Here is an 18958-nt window from a genome sequence, read left to right on the forward strand (position 1 = left end):
GAAAGTTTCTTTTTTTTTTCTTTTATTTTTTTAAGAAAGCTCAAAGACGGTTGCATTTCCATAGTTCTAAGATCTGTGGCTTTACAAAAATCATCAAATACTTTGGATCTGGAGAAAAAGCATGGGTGAATAGTGCTTCTACAGTCTCACCATAGCCTGAAGATATTGATATCAAGCAGAACATGTCACCAGAACAATCAAGAAGGAAACATTATGTTTCATTTATAGGATTGCACTCATAATTGTTGGGGTAGTGTCTTATCAACCAATCCTAAACAATTCGAATGCAAAACAAGTAACTCACAGTGTGCTTTATTATTTTTTCACAATATTAACTAGACAGACATGGAAAGTTTAATGGCAGCATGTTCTTATAACATTTTAAAGACAAAGAACAACATAATCATATTAAATGATGATAAACTGACAAACTACATTACCATACATACATCATCCAAAGGTACTGGGTAAACGATATCTGCTTATGTACATTTATGCTGGTGATAATTAAAATTCAAATATTCAGAAGAAAAAGAAAAAAATACGCTACTTAAATTATAAAAATATATAGTTCTGTGTGGAATTTTTTAATGCTGTATAACTTGGTGAGAAAGATTTCATCATGTGATGAAGCTGCATTAACTTAGTATAGGAGTGTGATTTAAAAAAAATACAGATTAAATTGGCTCTTTTGTCTTCTTTTTGTGTAGCCTGGTTTGAAAGAGAGAGAGGAATGAAAAACAAAGCTGGGCTTTTGCAATGAGAAAGAATTTTTATGCTTATAAATCAAAAGATGTTTAATTTTTCGTTTAGTACTGAGCCATTAACTCATAATACAAATGAATCATTTTGCTAGCTTGTTTAAAGACAGAGAGAGGAAAAAAAGACAGGCTTTAAACATGCTACTTCACTACATGTTTAATTAATAGGACTTCTAGGTTTGTGAAGTTGAATGCAGGCGCACAGGTAAGCACAGTGTCATGCTTCAGGGTCAAAGCATGCAGACCTTACATATTTCTGACTCCCACTGACTGAGCTAGGGAGACTACGTGCATGCAAGGCTGAGGTGTCCTGGGTCTATATTCTTTGAACTGTACCACATCAATGTTTCCTTGGCACATCTGCTTTCAAAGAAACTTTTTTTTTTTTCAAAATTGCTCTTTATTAGTGCAACCCTACTCAGACTGCGTAATCTCAAATCACAACAGCAAACCAATGAAGTTTTGTAATGATTGGATAATTTTATAATACTTTAAATTTTTTTTTAAGATGATTGAAAAATTTTCTTAATTATAGTCATGTTGTAGTGCATGAATTTGTATCCAGGTTTAGTTAAAAGCTATTTTCAGACCACCTTGGGTGCACTCCTGCATCATCTGAAACTTGAGATTTTCTTACATACCAGTGTCATTCTCCATATCTTCCAGCCCCCTTCCTTATCTGTATATTCTCTGTTACCTCCACAGCCTCACTCCTCCTTTGTTGGATCCAGTGCTTGGTCTATTGAGAAATTTCCTTTGTGTCAGCTCTGATTTCAGAATGCTTGCAGATTTTTTTTCTTGTTTTTCCATTTGTTCTGAAGTTACTGATCTGTAACAGATCTTAGGTGATTGTAGAGTTATATTTTTTCAGAAGCAAAATATTTTCTTTCATTATTTTCTTAATAAATGGAGTGAGAAGGAATTAATGACAAATAAATTAAATACAGCCAAATCAAGTATTTCTCTCAAATTCCTAAGGATTTTCTGTTTTGCAAAAGACTGCCTTCAGAATTAATTAAGCTTTATTGTGAAGAATAATCATGGGGTCTGTGTAATCGGTTACTCTGCCTTTGTATCATCCTTTGTCAAGGGAAAGAATGAAAGATGAACAAATTCCATTTAACAGCCATCTTTAACCAGGGAGATATTTCAGTGCGCTCTCTGATTCCCTCTATTTCTTGACCTCTTCCTATGTTGTCCTCTGATCTTCCACACCTAACCAACTTCAGAAGTGTCCCTCCTTCTTTTTTAACTTTTGCTTTGACAACTCAGGTACACGGGGAGTGACCAGCTATGTGTGTCTGCGTAGTGACGGAGGATGGATTTTCACTGAAGTGTAGTCTTGGAGCATGAAAGTCTGTAAGGCATTTTGTGGAAAAAAAAAAATTCTATGTGAAAGTGTAATGAAGAATAGGAAAGACAGGAATTATTGCAAAAGAAATGCGTAAGTGAGAGGAGAGGATTTTATTAAAGAAGTTCAAGCTTTTATATACATTCAATGTTTCTACTATGTTTCTTAATAAATGTATTACCAACTACTGTTATAGCTAATGCAGCCACAATACTGTACTAGTCTGCAGTCAGGATGGGAAAATTCCGTTAGCTCTTTAATAAAATAAAATCATCAACAGTCATCACGACTCCTCTTTTTGCCTGGTATTAACTAGTACACTGGGAAGTCCAGTGAGTAGACACAACAGAACACAAAATCCTCAATATTCATCTAAATGTGTATCATGTGTCTTCTTCATATTATTTCTAAAGCAGCTTTAAAAAACTTCTGCCATTGGAAGGTATTAAAAATAAAACCCATTCAAATTATCCTTGTAGTATAGCAGCACTGGAATTGATAGTTACTCTTTTATTACTTTTGACAATGTAAACCTTTAATAAAATAAACAATATTGAAACAATTCGAGGTCTAATAGTTCATGAACTTTAATGGGCGTATGGGCACAAATTGAAACGAAGACTAGATTGTGAAATGAAACATTAGCTCGATACCAGCCAATTCCAGTTTTGAAATTGGCTTCAAACAAATTCAGCTTTGTAGCCGAAAAAATACAAAGCCCACACTCAATCCGCAATACTTGGTTGCTCCCATTTAGAATGTTTTTCATATGAACCCTGCATGTATACGCTCACAGCTGACAGAAGCACTCTAAAAACATTGCAGGTGTTTCTGTTTTGATGCTGTTTTTTTTTTTTTTTTTTCTTTTTCTTTTTTAAATCAAGCCTAGTTTAGATCACATTTTTGTGTTCTTAGAAACATTTCCTTTACATGCTTCTATAAAATTAAAAGTAATTTCAAATTTGAAAGGTAAGCTCATTCTGTCTTTGCTCATACAAAGTGTAGGTGCCATGACTAAGTAGCAGTAAAAATGCTGAGATGTACAACTCTTAAAAACAAACAAACAAACAAAAAAGCAGCTTTGAAGACACAACATCAACTACAGCCTTAACATTGAACATATTACATTCCCAAGTTAATGGAGCTATTTTGCATATAATGCCACAAAGTTATCCAACTGAAATCTTGAGGTTGAATCTACAGTTTATTCACTGCATTTTTTTCAGCCTTATAGCACTTCTGTATTGTACGGTACGTTTTACTCAGAGCTTTGCAACCTTTTCTTTCTCTCTCTGGATGTCCATTTACCCACAAATCCCAGACTTCAAAAGTTTCATAGAAAAAATAGGAGCGCTTGATTGAAGACGGAGATTTCCACTACCCAGAGCAGTCCGTGCGACACGCTCAGATTCTTCTGCTTCCTCAGCAGCTCTGGACCACTCCGAGCACATGGAAAAGCCCCGCTCTGACACACATCGACACATCTGCTCTCAGAACACAGGTCTGTTTATAAAACTGTATATCAAGTAGTCTGCATTCATTGTACTTGAGTTGCTTTTAAAATAGGGGCAGATGACTTCACCCTCCCCTCTTCCTCCACCCTGTTTTCACTTGAAATGACAGTAGGCACCTGTGCGACCCGAGGTGTCAGAGAGTCTCTGTCCAGATAGAGGAGTTGGAGTTTCTTCGTCATCTTTTCTTCTGTAGACAGTCTTAGGAATTTGTTTCCATGAAATAATTTTGGGGGTGAGGGGCAGGAGGATAAAGCTCACTTTCTTTATTTTTTTTTTTTTTTTCTTTTTGTTACGAAAATGAGCTTGATTTTGGTGTCCAGTTTGATAAACAAGGATAGTCAGAGCTAATTTGTAACTCAGCTGAGGTCTGTTTCTTGCCGAATAAAATTAAAACCTTTTTCAACTTTCAGGGACTTAGAGAACCACATTTAATTGGTTTCAAACCCCTGGAGGAGCTCCGTAAGTAAACAGGATTAGTTGCAGATACGAGCCCACTGAAGTGGGACACAGGTCAGGTTTTCAGACTCCAGCTCTGCTCTGTCGAAGCAGGCACTTAAGGTCTCCTGATGTTTCTGTGTCAATAGCCGTGAAAATGTTTTACTGCTGAGAAAATCATTGGAACAGTAATTTCCTGCAAGCCCCAAAGATTTAACTTCACACTTCTATTAAAAATTATTTCAGTTGACACACATTAGGGTACTGGATGAGACTATTATGACTATGATGTGATGGCACGACTGGTAACTTGTAAACGCATGTTTACAAGGCATAGGCAATCGTATTTCAAACTGTAGGGATAGCCAAGTGTCCTTCAAGAAGTTGCCATTTTGACTGCATGTCTGTACCATGTTGAACTGTTTACTCCGTCAGTTCTTGCTGGCAGGACAGGGTTAGAACTTCGTTCACACTGACCTTTTCTTTCAGATCCCTCCCAGCCATCCAAAAAAAATGCGAGGAAAATCAACACAATTACGCAGCCTTTAGCAGCTCAAGTAACTGCCCTCCTAAGTGTAAGCAGGTAGGTCTTTGTCAGTATATTTGCTCTTCAGAGATAAAATAATCCAGCCAGCTGCATTAATTGAAAAAAAAAAAAAAAAAAAAAGAACCTAAAAGACAATGGGGCTCATTAAAGTTAAGAATAACAACATGATGTGATGACAGATACAACTTGCAGAGTTTCTGAAAATAGCAGGTTAAAATGTAAATATCTTTCAATAAATAATTTTCCTGCAATGTAAAAATAAATGATATTTCCTTTGGCAGTAATAGCTGATTTAATCTTTAGCCAGGAAGTTGTTTTGCTCATAAAATACCATTGTGCTACAGAAAAAAAATATTATTTTGCTGTTTTGAAAGACTTTTGTAATCCACGATAAACTGGGTGACTCTACTTATGTCCAAGATAAGCGCCAAGAGTGATGCAAGCTCCCACCAGAACCAAACTCAGGATAGTCTTCAGAGAGATCCAGGAGAAATCGAACAAAGGCCTCATACTGTTGCCATACAACTCCACGAAGGCATCCTAGAAAGGGAAATAAAGCAATATCAGAATCCCAGTAACTTTTTAAGAGAGGGAGGGGAGCTTCTTCACGCACAGTGGTCATCCAGAAAAACAGAAAAAAAAGAAGCAAAACACACAAACCTTTTAAAATGTGGTTTGGGAGCTATGTTTTCGTGCAGTGCTTAGCGCAAAGTTCTCTTGCCTATTTCTTTACAAATATTGCTGTAATTGCTTACAGCCTGACATCTGCTATAGGCATGCACAGTCTAACAGAAAATACAGGAACAGCATTTTAAAACATGAGTACCTCCCTTTTGGCTCCTCAATGTATATATACAAAAATACACAAAGGAGGCAAATGGAACTTCATTCTCCAAACGTTTTGTTTCCACTGGACATGGGGCATCTATTTTGTTGGTTGGCATTGCTGAAAACAAGTCAGTATTTATTGGGTTCCCTAGGGGTGGGTTCAGAAGACTACGTGTGGTAGCCACTGAGATGTTTCATCTGTGTGGATTAAAGCTGTTTAGGTGCAGTACAATGTTATGCCTCATGACTGGCACCAGAAGGGGTGACGTCTCGGTCTTGAACTCCTGACAGTCATACTTTGGTCTGGCTTCAGGGTCAGTCAGGCTAACCAGCTGATCTGGCACAAGAGTAACCCAGCCCTGAAAAAAGAGTTGTTTCTCCATGTGGTTGTCTTGTCAGCCTGACTTGCCCTGGAGCTTACAGGCACTACATTCAGCATGAAGAAGAGGAGGGGGAAATAACACCAGAGGGTTGGCCACTTCTCATAGCTGCCCCCAACTCGAATTGCATGGAGGCTAAAGGGAATCCTTGCCTTGAGCCCAAAACATGTTGTGTTTTCTCCTTCAAGCTGCAGTCCTGTATTTAAGGAGAGCTGCACTGAGAGCGTCTGGAGATGCATGCAGGCACTGAATGGAAAGCCTGTTTAAGTATTAAAGTTTTTGTCGTCCATAAATGCAATCGGATTTTACTAGGCTAGTGATTAGACTGGTAACACTCCGCGGTTAATGAATTTCTTTCAAGCTGCCTGTGATTTGGAATTTATAACACTTACAAACATGAAACTTCAGAGCATTCTGAGTGGTAAATTACACTGTGTTGCATGAAAGCAATAAATAGTAAAGCTGAATGACTTTAAAAATGGAACACAACTCATAGCAGGGCTTAGGACAACTCTTTTATTTTGCAGCCAGTCCAGGCCTGCACTCAAACTACTGAGATAAACCCATGAAATAGCTATCTGATGTGGAGTTTCCCATCCCTCTTTATTACTCTAGGCTTCCTTTTTTTTTTTTTTTTTTTTTTGGTAAACATTCTCTATTTACGTTTTATGTTATGATGCCTTTAGATGTTTTGTAATACTACTACGCTAGGAGGTAACCTGCCTTCTAAAATTGCATATATGTCATGGATTACTGCAGGAATTAAGACAGAAAGGTCTCCACCATTCATATAAACCTTTCAGCCATGTGTATTTTCCATGAATTACATAAGTTAAATTAGCCTTCATCATTAGCGTTCTCTAGTTATTGTGAGAATAAAAGCATTTGTGGTTATACCACGAGAGGGCGTGTAAGGTTTTTTTATATTGTGCCATTTGCCTGTTCACTAGATGCTGAGTGAGACTCAAATAAGTAAAATGTATGTAATTTCAAAACGTGTCTTTACATTAAATAATATTGGTGCATATTGTATGTAAGAATGAGCGTGTCAGTAACAGAATAGCTATAGGATTTGGCCCACAGATTGACCTGAATCATGTTCCTCCTGTTATTTCTCCATGCTTGTTACTCCAGGCAATCATTTTCAAGCATGGGTATCCAAGGGTATTTTCTTAAGTGAAAGCAGCTTAACCTTTGGGGGGAATGTCTTAAAGCAAACTGTTCATTCCTGAGAAAATTTGGCAACTTTCTCGTTGCTGCCTGGTTTTTGAAATAGACATTTGCAAACTCTGGCCTTAATATTCAGCTGTGCTGTTGCAGAGCTGAAAAGCACAGAGTTTGCTGTGCAGCTCTTTGGAAAGCTTCCTTTATTTCTCCTTAAGGCTATGAAGTAACACAATATCCTAAAATGTTACAGACTGGGCTAAATCCTGTTGCCGCCAGTGCAGGCTCACTGACTTCCATGGGAGCTTTGTCTGGATAGGGAGTTCAAGATCGGGCCTTATAAAAATACAAGGGTAAAGTTCAACACTTGGTGATATTATGGGTGGAAAAGAGAGGAAATGAAAAAAACAAAACAAAACATGGAAATGCAAGTCGTGAAAATATTTTAACGTTACATTTCCATGGTTTCTTTCAGTGGGCTGGGTCTCACTTCTGTATAGTTATGACAGCTGATGCACACACACTATCAACTGCAAAATGAGCGTGTTTTGTGCCTTCTTTCTACCTCAATTTAGGAACATTCAGCCCAGTTTGGTTGGAAAGCCATTTCCAATGATTCAGTGATCTCCCGGTACTTGCTATGAGGATGGACAGAGGATTACAGTAAAATTTGAAGACCTGGCAAAAGTATGGCATAACCGATGGTTCAAAAGAGGAATGCTAACAAAAACTGTGCAGCATGCAGTGCTTTTTCATCAGAGATTATTACAACAATAACATGAACCCAACCTAATGGTGTCTGCACTATATATTACAAGTAGCTCTTTATGATCATTCCCCCTCCCCTTCTCAAACATCCTGATTAGGCCTATTTCCGAAGCTTGTTTGAACAGCCTGTCACTATTTGTTTAAGTTTCAAACCTGTTTTAAATAAACACATGTCCATTTTATGTACTAAAACAAGGCGAGGGGGGAGGGAAGTATGACCCCTTACTGGAAACTATTTTAGCACAAAGAGAACCCTAAACAGAATCCTGACTGTTTCATAAGGTTTGCCTCCTTCTATAAACCCATGTTTTTGTCACTGGATTTTTGTCACCTAAACCGGTCTGTTTAAAATAAGAGAATCAGCTCTAAAACAAATAAGATTAGCAAAATTGCTTGAAACACTTGATGTACTCTGAAAAGCACTCTTTATAACTAAAGCAAGGGTCCCCTTGGCAAATAGACCGAGGCAAGTCCTGGCTTGGTCAACCTTTCTGGAAATGTTACACAATTGGAAAGAAAACGCTTGTAGGCCTTTATTTTAAGACCTGCCTATTTAAAATTTAATGGAAAGTTATATCCTGCATGTAAAATTATATCAGGGCAGTTAAAAGTTATACGGAAAAGAACTCTTCATTCAGCCCTGTAAGTTTTTTGAAAGTCATTTCTCTGGAAGCTTTTATGAAGTCAGATCAGTCCGTCGTTGGTTTACGGTGCAAATTCACCTTGCCTGTTTCCACCCAGCAGGAAAGATGGGAGTGTTGGAGGGAAAGATGCTCGGCTTAGGCGCCTCTTGGTACCACGCACCTGAGACGGTGGCCTCACCTTCTTGGGCCCGACTGGCAGGCCAGGGGCATGCCGAGAGCCCTGCCCGCTGAACCACCCATGGGGAGGGCAGGCCCCGGTCCTGGATGGCATTGCATGGCTTTCCAGGGAGCCTGGGGCCAAAATGGAGTTTGTTGAATTTTGCCTGTGAGGGTGTGGAGGTGTGAGAGTGCGCTGTGTCAAGGCCATCTCGAAGCAGAGGCTCTGTCTCACACTGCCCTCCTCTTCCGCTGGCCCAAATTTGGCGGCGCTGATCCACGAAACAAATGTCCTCTTTAATTACACAAACATTCTTTGCTTGCACTTGGAGTTTATTTAGTCTCGGTCCTCTTGCAGCTCGGCCTTCATCCCTGCCCGAGAGGCAGGCCCTAGCTTCCAGGCTGCAGAGGAGTAAATGCTTCCCATATGCTGCGCCCGGCGAAGCATTAATGACACGACTGCTCCCTCCTGACTATGCAAAGGGAACAGCCAGCCTCGGCATGGCATTCTGCATTTGTGACTGAGGGGGTGGCGGGGAGAGCAAACACGAGGAAGTAAAGACTTCCTTTTTCTACCTGAATCAAACAGCTGTTGAGGAAGTGACTTTATTTCCCTCGTTATCATTGGTTTGACAGGATATCCTCTTGAGCCACATTGTATTGAATGAAGAGCTGGTGAGACTTCCATTTTACTGAACGGGAATTGCCTCGCAGCTATTTCATGCTGCCCTCTCCGTGACTCCAAAACAAACAAACAAACACACACCAGCTCCACGCTTTTGAAGAAACCTGCCCAGGTTTGAATGACACGGCTCTGCCATCTGTCACGGTGGGAGAGGGAATGACATCCGCTCCGATGCCAAGATGTAGCAGCTGAATGACTTTTCACTCACCACTGCCTCAATATGAGCAACACAAACTCTCGTAAAAGCTTTCGATCCTGCATGGTAACTCGTTTCAGAGAGAGCTTGGGGAGGGAGAGAGCCGAGAGAGCTGCTTAAATTGTCCCCTGTTTTCTTTGCAGCGAAACCTCATTAAAATGTCATCTTGAAGCTAATGAGAAAAGTTCTTGGAACATAAAAAGAAAAAATAGATCTGTAGCTATTATTCTCCTGAAGCGTCCATGGGTCTTTTATGCAAGCCCGAGTAGTGAGGACATGCAAATCAGGACAGCTCAGCCACAGACGGTGGTGTGCCGAGTGTGGTGTTTCACAAGGTCGGTATCTTTAGAGAGGCCGATATCTTTTTCCGCCTGGGAGTGCTGACATGCTGGTGCTCCAGCCAGGTGCACTTTATCAAATTATAATGTGCTGGAAAAGAAGGTGTCACCACGCCACTCTGCTGACCGCTGGCAGGGAACCTGCCCAGGGACTGGCTTTAGCATGTATACGCCCCATCAAATCCCCACATCCAGGGTGTTTTTAGTTTGGTTGGTTGTGTTTTTTGGTTTTGTTTTCTGTTGTTTTGTTTATTTATTTATTTATTTTGCCCCTCACCTTTGTCGGTGGTAGAAATGAATCTATCCTGCCTTCTGTTTTCACTAGACCCTACACAGCCTTAGATATGCAGCTTAGATTAGTTGCTGCCTGCATACCCTTTTGTTTCTCCAGTGATATCTGAGGTTTCTGTCTTTGGACAAAAATGGTTCTCTTCACAGTGGTCTCACCTAAGTTCTTTGTTGTTCTTTGTTCTTGCTGTCTTTTTGTTTAAATGCTTGCACTGGTGAGCCTGTGGTCTTGGGGGCATACCTTGCAGCTCCTACCGATGCCGGGCTCTCATGGAAGGCCATGTAAATTCAAATAAATGGAAATAGTATTTGGATTATTTGCTGTCTAAACATGGCACTCAGATGGAGACATCTAAGGAGTAGAGACTACTTGCAGTTAGATTTGTTCATAAAAACTGATGCATATGCTTAGAAATATATTAATCTAACTGGTTATAGTAAAGGGGATGACTGTTCCTGTTCATACTTCTGGAGAACGAACCTGACAGCAGACAGATTTGCTCCATAGTTTAGAGAGAGGGAGGATCAACCCAGGCTATGGTCAACCCTTAAAACATGGGGTTAGTAAGGTGTTGATTGTTCAACTTGCATGGAAAGCCATGCAGTGTTCAGACAAGGCTGCATTCTTCTTAAACCAAGTCAGCATGAGAAATGTTTCAGCAATTTCGTCTTGGCATCTCTACTTAATTCAGTTAGACGTGGCTCTGCAATATGCAAAAGCCCAGACCTAGGGGAGGCTGCCTGGTTTTCTTATTCCTGGAAAGGCCCACATTAAAATGAGGTATTTCTGGCATCAGCTGTAATGTCACTGTAGCGGCTCATTGGTGGTATTTAATGGGTGCCACTTCTGAGGGAGCAATATTAGCATTAAGGAGAGAAAGAAGGCAGTCTGAACAAAATCCTCTGTATTCAAACAACACAGTCAAACTCTACTCAGGCTCTACTCAGTCCTGGAGTCATACTACTTGGGTGGAATGCTAGAAGCTGTATATAATTTGTACACAGAAACAAATTCCATGTATTTTCACCAATCTTAGTTGCACTGAGAACCATTCAGTTTTAGGCCATCTTCTAGCCAAATTTATCAAACCACTTCTAATGAGTTTATATTTACATACAAACTTATCAAACACCCACAGTGATTTGTGGGTCTCTTTGGAGGACGGAGCAGGCATCACAGAGTTGGTAAGGGAACTCATAGTGTACCATCACACAACCATATCCTTTGCAAAGAAGCACAATGTGTTGGGAACACTTACAACTTTTTGACTGACTCAAAAATAAGGACAAAATGGGTCTGAATGGCAATGCAGGCCTGTTCTCTCAAAGTGTGGTCTAAATTCTGTCTTGCTAGCAATTTACTTTCAATTTGAGTGCCATTACACTGGTAATAGCCTACCTAAATTAAAAAGCTGAATTTGGAAATTTGGACCCAGCTTGTAATTTGGCGACTGAGGGAAATACGAACACATACACCATTATGTTCCCTGCATGCTCCAGCTGCCAGTGTCTGTTACTCTCAGGCTGCTGCAAAAGAGTTAAATCATGTAACAGTCTGAGAAATGGGAACTGAAAGTAGCTGCTTGTAGAAATGTTCAAAGCGCTTTGGCACAGCTTTTGTCATCAGCCCACCACTTCAGTAATGGAGGGTTTTGTTTAATAAATGTATCCAGCTGTGCCGTGAAAGGGCTTCAGGCGCAGGTATTAGCTGAGGTAAACAGGGAAAAGAAAGACAGAAAGACCAAGGGTTTGCCAAGGAAGGGCTTGCTTGAAGAGGTCTCTGCCAGAACAGGCAGTGCATGTGAATGCAAAGGGTGAAACCGAACTAGTCTGAGCAGGCTGTGCCATCAGCTGAGCCACGAGGGACCAGTCACGCTTTTTTCTTTTTTTTTTTTCTGCTGCTTGTTTTAACATCTCTTAGGGAAATACCTGATCCCCTGTTTGTTGTCTAAACAGGGAGTTCTGATCCAGATACCTTTGGATCACCTGCCTCGCACTCAGCCTCGAGCTCCAGCAGCACAGAAGCGTTGCTGCAGCCATAGAGCTCCAGCCCCGTGCTGGCCAACGCTGTGCTGCTGCAGCAGCCTCTGGTAAAAGTTCAGGTGAAGTGGCACCTTCTTCAGAGATGCCATGCATTCCTCACACAGCTTGAAGCAGGCTTTGGTGGTTGTTTTTTTTAAATCTTGTGACAATCAGCTGATTTACCAGGGGAATGAAACAGTGAGGGTTACATAAAGTAACCTTACGATAAATCTGCAATTTAATGAATAAGCACAAAAAAAACCAACAACCTTGAGCCAAATAAAAAATGCTGAAGACTTACATGGGCAGCTATGCTTCTGCCAGCAGCCACCTGGAACATATGAGCTTGTGCATGTATTTTCTTTGGCAAGCTATACTTCGTTAGTGGCCCAAACCATTTTTGCTCACCTGTAAAAGCCTTATTCGAGGAAGAGACGAGGTAGCATTTTTTTTTGCTCACTGCTTTCTCCTGCCTTTTCCTGAGCCAGACCCTGCATGCTGTACCCTGACGGGTGCTGTGTGCCAGCATCAGCTGTAAGGCAGGCAGATGTGCCCTGGCAGTGAGGCAGCCTGGTGGAGCAAACTGTAAGCCCCCTTCCAGCACTTAGCACACACGAGTATGAAGATCACCGGCATCAGTGTGCAGATGCACTTCTGAATTGCCTTGTGGGGCTGTTCCTGAAGGCCTCTCGGTGGCTTGTCCATGTTTTTTCTTCATTTCACAGCTAAGTGGTAATGGGAATTTAATATAAGGGGAAGTTCCTGGTCTGCATTGGCTCGGAAAAGATTGTTTTTGGTGCGGGTGCCTCCTGTCCACTCCTCCTCCTCCCTTCTGTTCTGCTCACCACTTGCACGAAACCACAAGACACGGGAGACTGATGAAGGGTGACTGGGCAGGGAAAGGAGTTAGGAGAGTCTGTGCAGGCTGAGACAAATGGGAATAGCAAAGTCAACTGCCGAAACAGTACATGTGAAAGCTGCCTGTTGTCACCATGGGCTGAACCCTACTGAGCCCATGCCAGCTTTATGAGTTGCCTTGCCTGGCAAAGTGCTCACAGGTTAGGGTTGGCTACAAAATCTTCCATTTTTCTGTTCATCCAGAAAGGCCTTTGGCAAATGTTATCAGGTAACAGGGACTGTATGAAAAGAACAAGGAAAATCAGGATGTAGGGATATGATTCACAAACAGATTGAAGGACTTTTGTTTTGCTATTCAAAGCAGCTCTTAAATTCATTTGCATGCACAGTTGTAGCCCATTAGCTATGACCGTTAGATTTATTCAAATGCCACCATGCAAAAACAAAATATGAAGCCTTAATGAAATGCAAATAATCTCTGCCCCTGCACCTCCAAAACCAACACCAAAACAAACAACAGGCATCCCACTGCAGAAGTGCTAATTCCCTTTGCCAGGCCCATCTGCTCTTTCCTCCTTCCTAGCCCTTCCTCCCCTCCAAAAAGCATCGGGGTGTTGGAAAGAGACACACTTCCCACCCACATGCATGTTTTAATTCCTCTGAAAAAGGAAATAATGCATTGCTGATACAAGAAAAGGTGCAAAGTTTGTGTGTTTCCTTTTAGTGGAAAGCTTTAAAACTGAAAAATACTAGAGACGAGTAGCAGGAGAAAAGGGGTTATTTTGTACTAATTTGAGTCTTCATTGGTGTCACTGCTCTGGCCAAATCACTTGGTGGAGACATGGCTTCTACCAGTTGGAGGAGGCTACCAGCATGGTTGAGATACCTCCCATACAATGTGAGCTACACTGGCAGAAGGACTCCACTGTTTGGTGTTAAGTCTATGTAAGTCTGCATAGTGGGGAGAGGAATCATGCCAAAATAGTTATCTTTGCAGGCTAGAGATGTGATTTTTTCCCCATGAGATAGTTATGCTGGCCAGATTTTGTCGTGTAGACCCTAGGAACTTTTATTTGCAAAATAAGAGTGTAATTTATATTAACCAGATGTTCAACATTGATCTGTGTCTGTGCATTTACAGTACGCTGTAAGTAGTTTTTACTGTGAAAGAGATATATACCTTGGGCACCGGTGAGATTTTAACAACACAGTGCTGAAACTCTAGGGTTTGGTGGGCTTCTTCTTTCCTTTTGGTGGTGATGTACAGTTCCCAGTGAAGTCAGCTGCTATCCTGGGTGTCAAGCTTTGCTCTTATCAGTCAGATCCCCTGAAGATCCTGAAAGGCAAGTCGCAGCTCTCCCGTGTATCAGACACTCACATTAATTGTCAGAGCAAGCCACGCTGCTCCTTACAACCTTAGGGTGAGGGCCGAGGCAACCTAGGATCTCTCCGTTTTGGTACAGAGCAGGAGGTACAGGTGCCAGCTCTCTGAAACAACAGATCCCTCTTTGTTTTCTCTTGTGCCTGTTTTCTCCTGAGAGGAGGCGGGGGCTGGTTCTGCCGTGGGACGATGAACACAAGGGTGGTCACACTGCTATCACGGCTGCCTGAAGCACCACTATCAACAAGTTACACATACACGTCTTTGGGAACAGCTGAGATATGGCTTAGCCCGCATTCCTATGGCCAGTCATTCAAAACAGAAACTAAAGGATTTGGTTAACTGCTTCTTTTTTTTTTTATATATTTTTTATTTTTTTAAAGCCTGCATGTCCTTGCAGATCCTTCACAAAGAGCTGAGCATTTATATTTCCTGTTGACATCCTTTGAAAGGGAGAACGCCAATGGAAATTGGATCTTTTAATGAACAATTTCTGTGGAGAGCAAGTCAGATGCAAATTCGTGAAGTGTTTAAATCTGTTGTTGTGACCTTGAACTAACACCACGAGGAAGGAGAAGGCCCTTAACTTAGGCAGGAAAGACTGGTAATTACTTGATGTGCTGGTGTTTCCAAGTGAGCAGAAATTTCATGCAAAAGTTCAGATACTCAAAGGAAAGACTACAAAACAAAATCAAGAATATCAGCCAAGAAAAAATAAATGCATTACCTATGAAATCAGTGCTTGAAAGCTTTCCCACTTTCTAAAATAAATAAGACTTCACAGATTGGAAACTGCAGATCAAAACTGCTATAAGGTCCAAAACCTTGCCTTTTACTTTTTCTAAATACTTCTACGTGCAGGTGGGTCCCTATGGCAGAATGCAGTTCTGTGGAGAGGAAGAGGGAGCTGGCTTTGTGTTGAGGAAGCCAGTTCAGGGGCAGGTATTTGGGTGCAAGTCCTATAGGCACATAAGAATAGTGGCAGGCTAATTATTCCTGCTGTGAAACTTGTGCAACTACTGTTTAGATGAAGCTCAACTACCAGAGAAAAAAGAATAACTTCTGTTGTGCATACAGACTTAGAGCGCTGTCTTTTCTGTACAGCAACATGCACTGCTGAAACACCAGTCTGTCTTGCTCAGTCGCTTCAAAGTAGCCTCAAGAATTTCATTAAAACATTAATCTGCTGTTAAAGAGCTGCCCTTACTTAAGAGCCAGAAGAAGTGGTTGCAAGAGCTGAGGGATTTGTGTGTGGTAGAAGGCAAGGGACTAGATCTGGAAGTAGGTAAAGCAGTCACCTAGAGGATGACCACAAATACCTCCCATGTGCAACCACCTCCTGCATCTGTCTGTCTTTACTGCTGACCTGTGCCCATCTTGACTCTCTTTGTGTCACACGTTAACTATTGTGGTCATCCTGCTTCTTTTACCCCAGGTCCTCCATCACTGATGTCTGCTGTTCCTGCCCCTGCGTGGGAAGGCACAAGGACTGTTTCCATCAGCTTTGCATGAGCAGGGGCTTCCCACCACAGCAGTAATTCTCAGCTGGCAATTTTGGGCTGGAATTGAATGTATAAGTGACATAACCCACCCAGGAGTTGCCTTCAGAAACTCCTATAATTAACTGTTGCTGCTATAAGTTTAGACAAACCCAGGAAATCACATGCAAAATTCTGTCTGATTTGCTATCTAATCTTCCTCTATCTAGGTTCTTATACCACACACATTGCTGTGGTATCTGAGCATCTTGGTGCCTGGATGCAATTCAGTTAAACTCGTTTCAAGCTAGCAGCCTAAGCTGCCATCCGAACGCTTCTCCTGCACGCAGCCAACTGTTTTGCTATGAACAAACTGCAAAGAAGAAGCTTCTTCAAAGGCTCCCCCAACGTACCAGCTCCTCTCGTCTTCCTTTCCCAGATAATGTAAGATTGGGAAATTTGCCAAGCATCACGCTAAACCGAAAGAGACATTCAAATTGCTGCAAGTATAAAGAGCCAAGGGAGCCCAGTCTGCCAGAATGTTATTGCAGCAGTCTCAAGAAGCTCACGGCATTAAGACTTCATTTTCTTGTGTGCCTGCCTGTCTAGGAGATGCACCTTCGGAGGCCAGAAAGTCATTGCTTCCTCAATATTAAAGACAAGCGTCTCGGACAACTGCAAACCATTCGTTAGCTTCAAGCTTTTGAGTCAGTTTTCTTTCTTTTGAGATTGGAGGCATTTGATCCTGCGGTTACTGTTGCTTGAAACAGAACTTCTGCTTTCAAGAGGGTTTTAAATACACCCCTTTCTGGTGAGCATACAATCAAAAGCAGGAACGCAGAAAAGGGACCAACAGTCAAAAAGGTGATGAAAAGAAGCTGTGTTATTTCTGGATGAGAAATACTAGATATAGGTTTGACTGATTTAAGCCCAAGTAAAGGAAGAGAAAAGTTCAGAACTTATCTACATTTTAACAGTAAAGAAGCAATCCTCCCCCCAGGAGGAACCATTTATACTGATATCAAAGCGTATTCTGACTCATTAACTGAAATATGTTATGCTGGTGGAAGACAGTTATCTCAGCAAGATTTTTGTCTACATAAGGATTTGCACCAGCATAGTTTATATCCCTAAAAATATCCCTGAAAAAGTCAGATGCCTAACCAATGCTGGCATACAGTAGAGTGTGAACCAGGAGTGAAAGATGGAGAAAATTGGGGGTGCCAATATTTTGGGCTGTGGGTTTGTTTTCACAAATTTGTATTTCAGAAGTTCCTGTATATCTGTGATGACAACAGCTAAAATAAAAAAAGCATCAAGAAACTAGAAGAAACCTAAAGTCCCTTCCTTATTTTTTATTTTTTCGCTATTTACTCCCACAGCTTTAAACATAGAGATGGAGGGGAGTGAAGGGGGGAGGGAAAAAAGCCAAGCTGAGCCTATGATCGCAGCATTAAGTTGATTTGACTATTAGAAAACTTTAATTTAAATGTTCCCCATGGGGTTTCTGGTATTTATTTCCTTATTTACTTCTTGAGCCCATTTAATACTTTGACCTGAGCGAAGAAGATTTTGCACAAGCAAGAGGATTAAAGGTTCAAATTAGTTAAAGATGAAACAAATCTACAGATCCACTGAAGCCCAGTGTTCTCAGTGACACTGATGATACTATCATATATTAAACTGTTAATATGCCTGAAGTGCAGAAAAAAAGACATTTTAAGCATAGGCTACAGGAGGCATTTGTTTCAAAAGAGGTACTGCTTCACTGAATCCTTTTTGACTAATTTCTTCTGCCCCATCCAAGTGGACATCCTATATGTCTGTAACAACCATGGGATGCTCAATGGGCCTCCTGTCATGCCTGCTTGTCCTGGTGTATTGTTTTTACCAACTTTGTCATCTTTGTCCACTCCCAGATTGTACCTCTTAACTTGCACCTCTTTCGTATCTTCGTGTTTGGTTGTTTTTCGTTTTTGTTTTGTTGTTGATTTTTTTTTTTTTAATTCTTTCTATGGTTATGTAACCTCCTTTCATCCATTACCTTTCTTTTTACTCTTCACCTTTATGCATACAATACTGCCTTGCACAGTTTCCGCAAAGCAAGCATGCATACACAAATTACACCTTTTCTCATTGGTATATTGCTTACTCCTCCTGCCTTTGGAGATGAAGTTAGTGCAAACACGAGACTGTCATTGTGCCAAGCTACTCGTGCTTAGGCTGTGGTCCCAGCAGGTTTTAACTGCAGCTGGCTGCCACAATGCTGAGTGCAACTTAGGTGAATGTAACTGCAAAGTCATTGTGGGCATCGTGCCAGTGGGACTCTTCAAGGTTGTGTTGTGACACAGATGGCAACCTGCAGTGAAGACTAGCCCTGCTTAGTGCCCCGTGAGGCTGCAATGCACGTTTTGTGTCTCGAATGGAGCTAAGCTGCAGTGGTGCTCCTACAGAAGCAAGCAGAGGTGGGTAGGAGCATTTGAAACACGGCTTGGTGTCAACACCAGTTGTGGCTGATTTGCTGTGAAGCCAGCATAAAACTGTGCTCGGAAAGCAGCAACACCTGGGCACTGTGTAGCTGTAGGTGAGAAAGTCTCCCGAGGGGAGTCTTTCAGTCTCTTGAGGGGAGGAACAGCTCATAAAGCCATGCTTTGTCCTTTTCCTCTGGCCCTATTTTAAGTGTAGGCTTAGGAAAAGAAAGATGAAGTTGCGCTTTGATCAATTTCTTAGATAGTAAAATATGTCCTTATGTCAAGAAGTTTTAAAGGAATTAAAGCAATGCCACCTCAGAGAGATGAAAGTTTTGATCCAGGAACATAGGAGCTGCTGTACTGAATAGCCTTGTGGTCCACCTAGACGTTAAGACTCAGTGAGTCAGCTATGATCCGTTTGTGATTAATACCTGAGTTCAGACTAGTTTCTTCCTTTTGAGTGTCATTTTTCCAAGACGCTGTTGCCTCAGGTGTCAAGAAATCTCTCTTGAGATTTCTCTGTGTTCCTCCTGATCTATTTGGCCAAGCATAGGGTTGCAGCCAAACTCCCTATCACTACAGTTTTGTTAGCAGTTGAGTTCAGCATTGCTCATGCAGTTTCCTTCTCTTAAACTGGCTATTTAGCAACTAAGACCTGCTAATGTCTTTACTTTCCGAAAGTTGTTAAAATGC

At 41.2% G+C, this 18958-nt stretch overlaps 1 protein-coding gene across 1 annotated transcript in view; it reads right to left on the reverse strand.

Moving 5' to 3' along the window:
* Positions 1-285: 285 nt before the first annotated feature.
* The window catches only part of BCL2 (BCL2 apoptosis regulator), a 91795-nt gene continuing 73122 nt past the window's right edge, over positions 286-18958 (reverse strand). The window contains exon 2 of the mRNA XM_084509887.1: positions 286-5148. Within this exon, the coding sequence (XP_084366013.1) occupies positions 5014-5148 (135 nt within the window). The 3' untranslated portion in view covers positions 286-5013. The remainder of the gene's footprint in view (positions 5149-18958) is intronic.

Source organism: Aythya ferina, assembly GCF_964211825.1.
Source record: "Aythya ferina genome assembly, chromosome: 2".
In the NCBI taxonomy this organism is placed as follows: domain Eukaryota; kingdom Metazoa; phylum Chordata; class Aves; order Anseriformes; family Anatidae; genus Aythya; species Aythya ferina.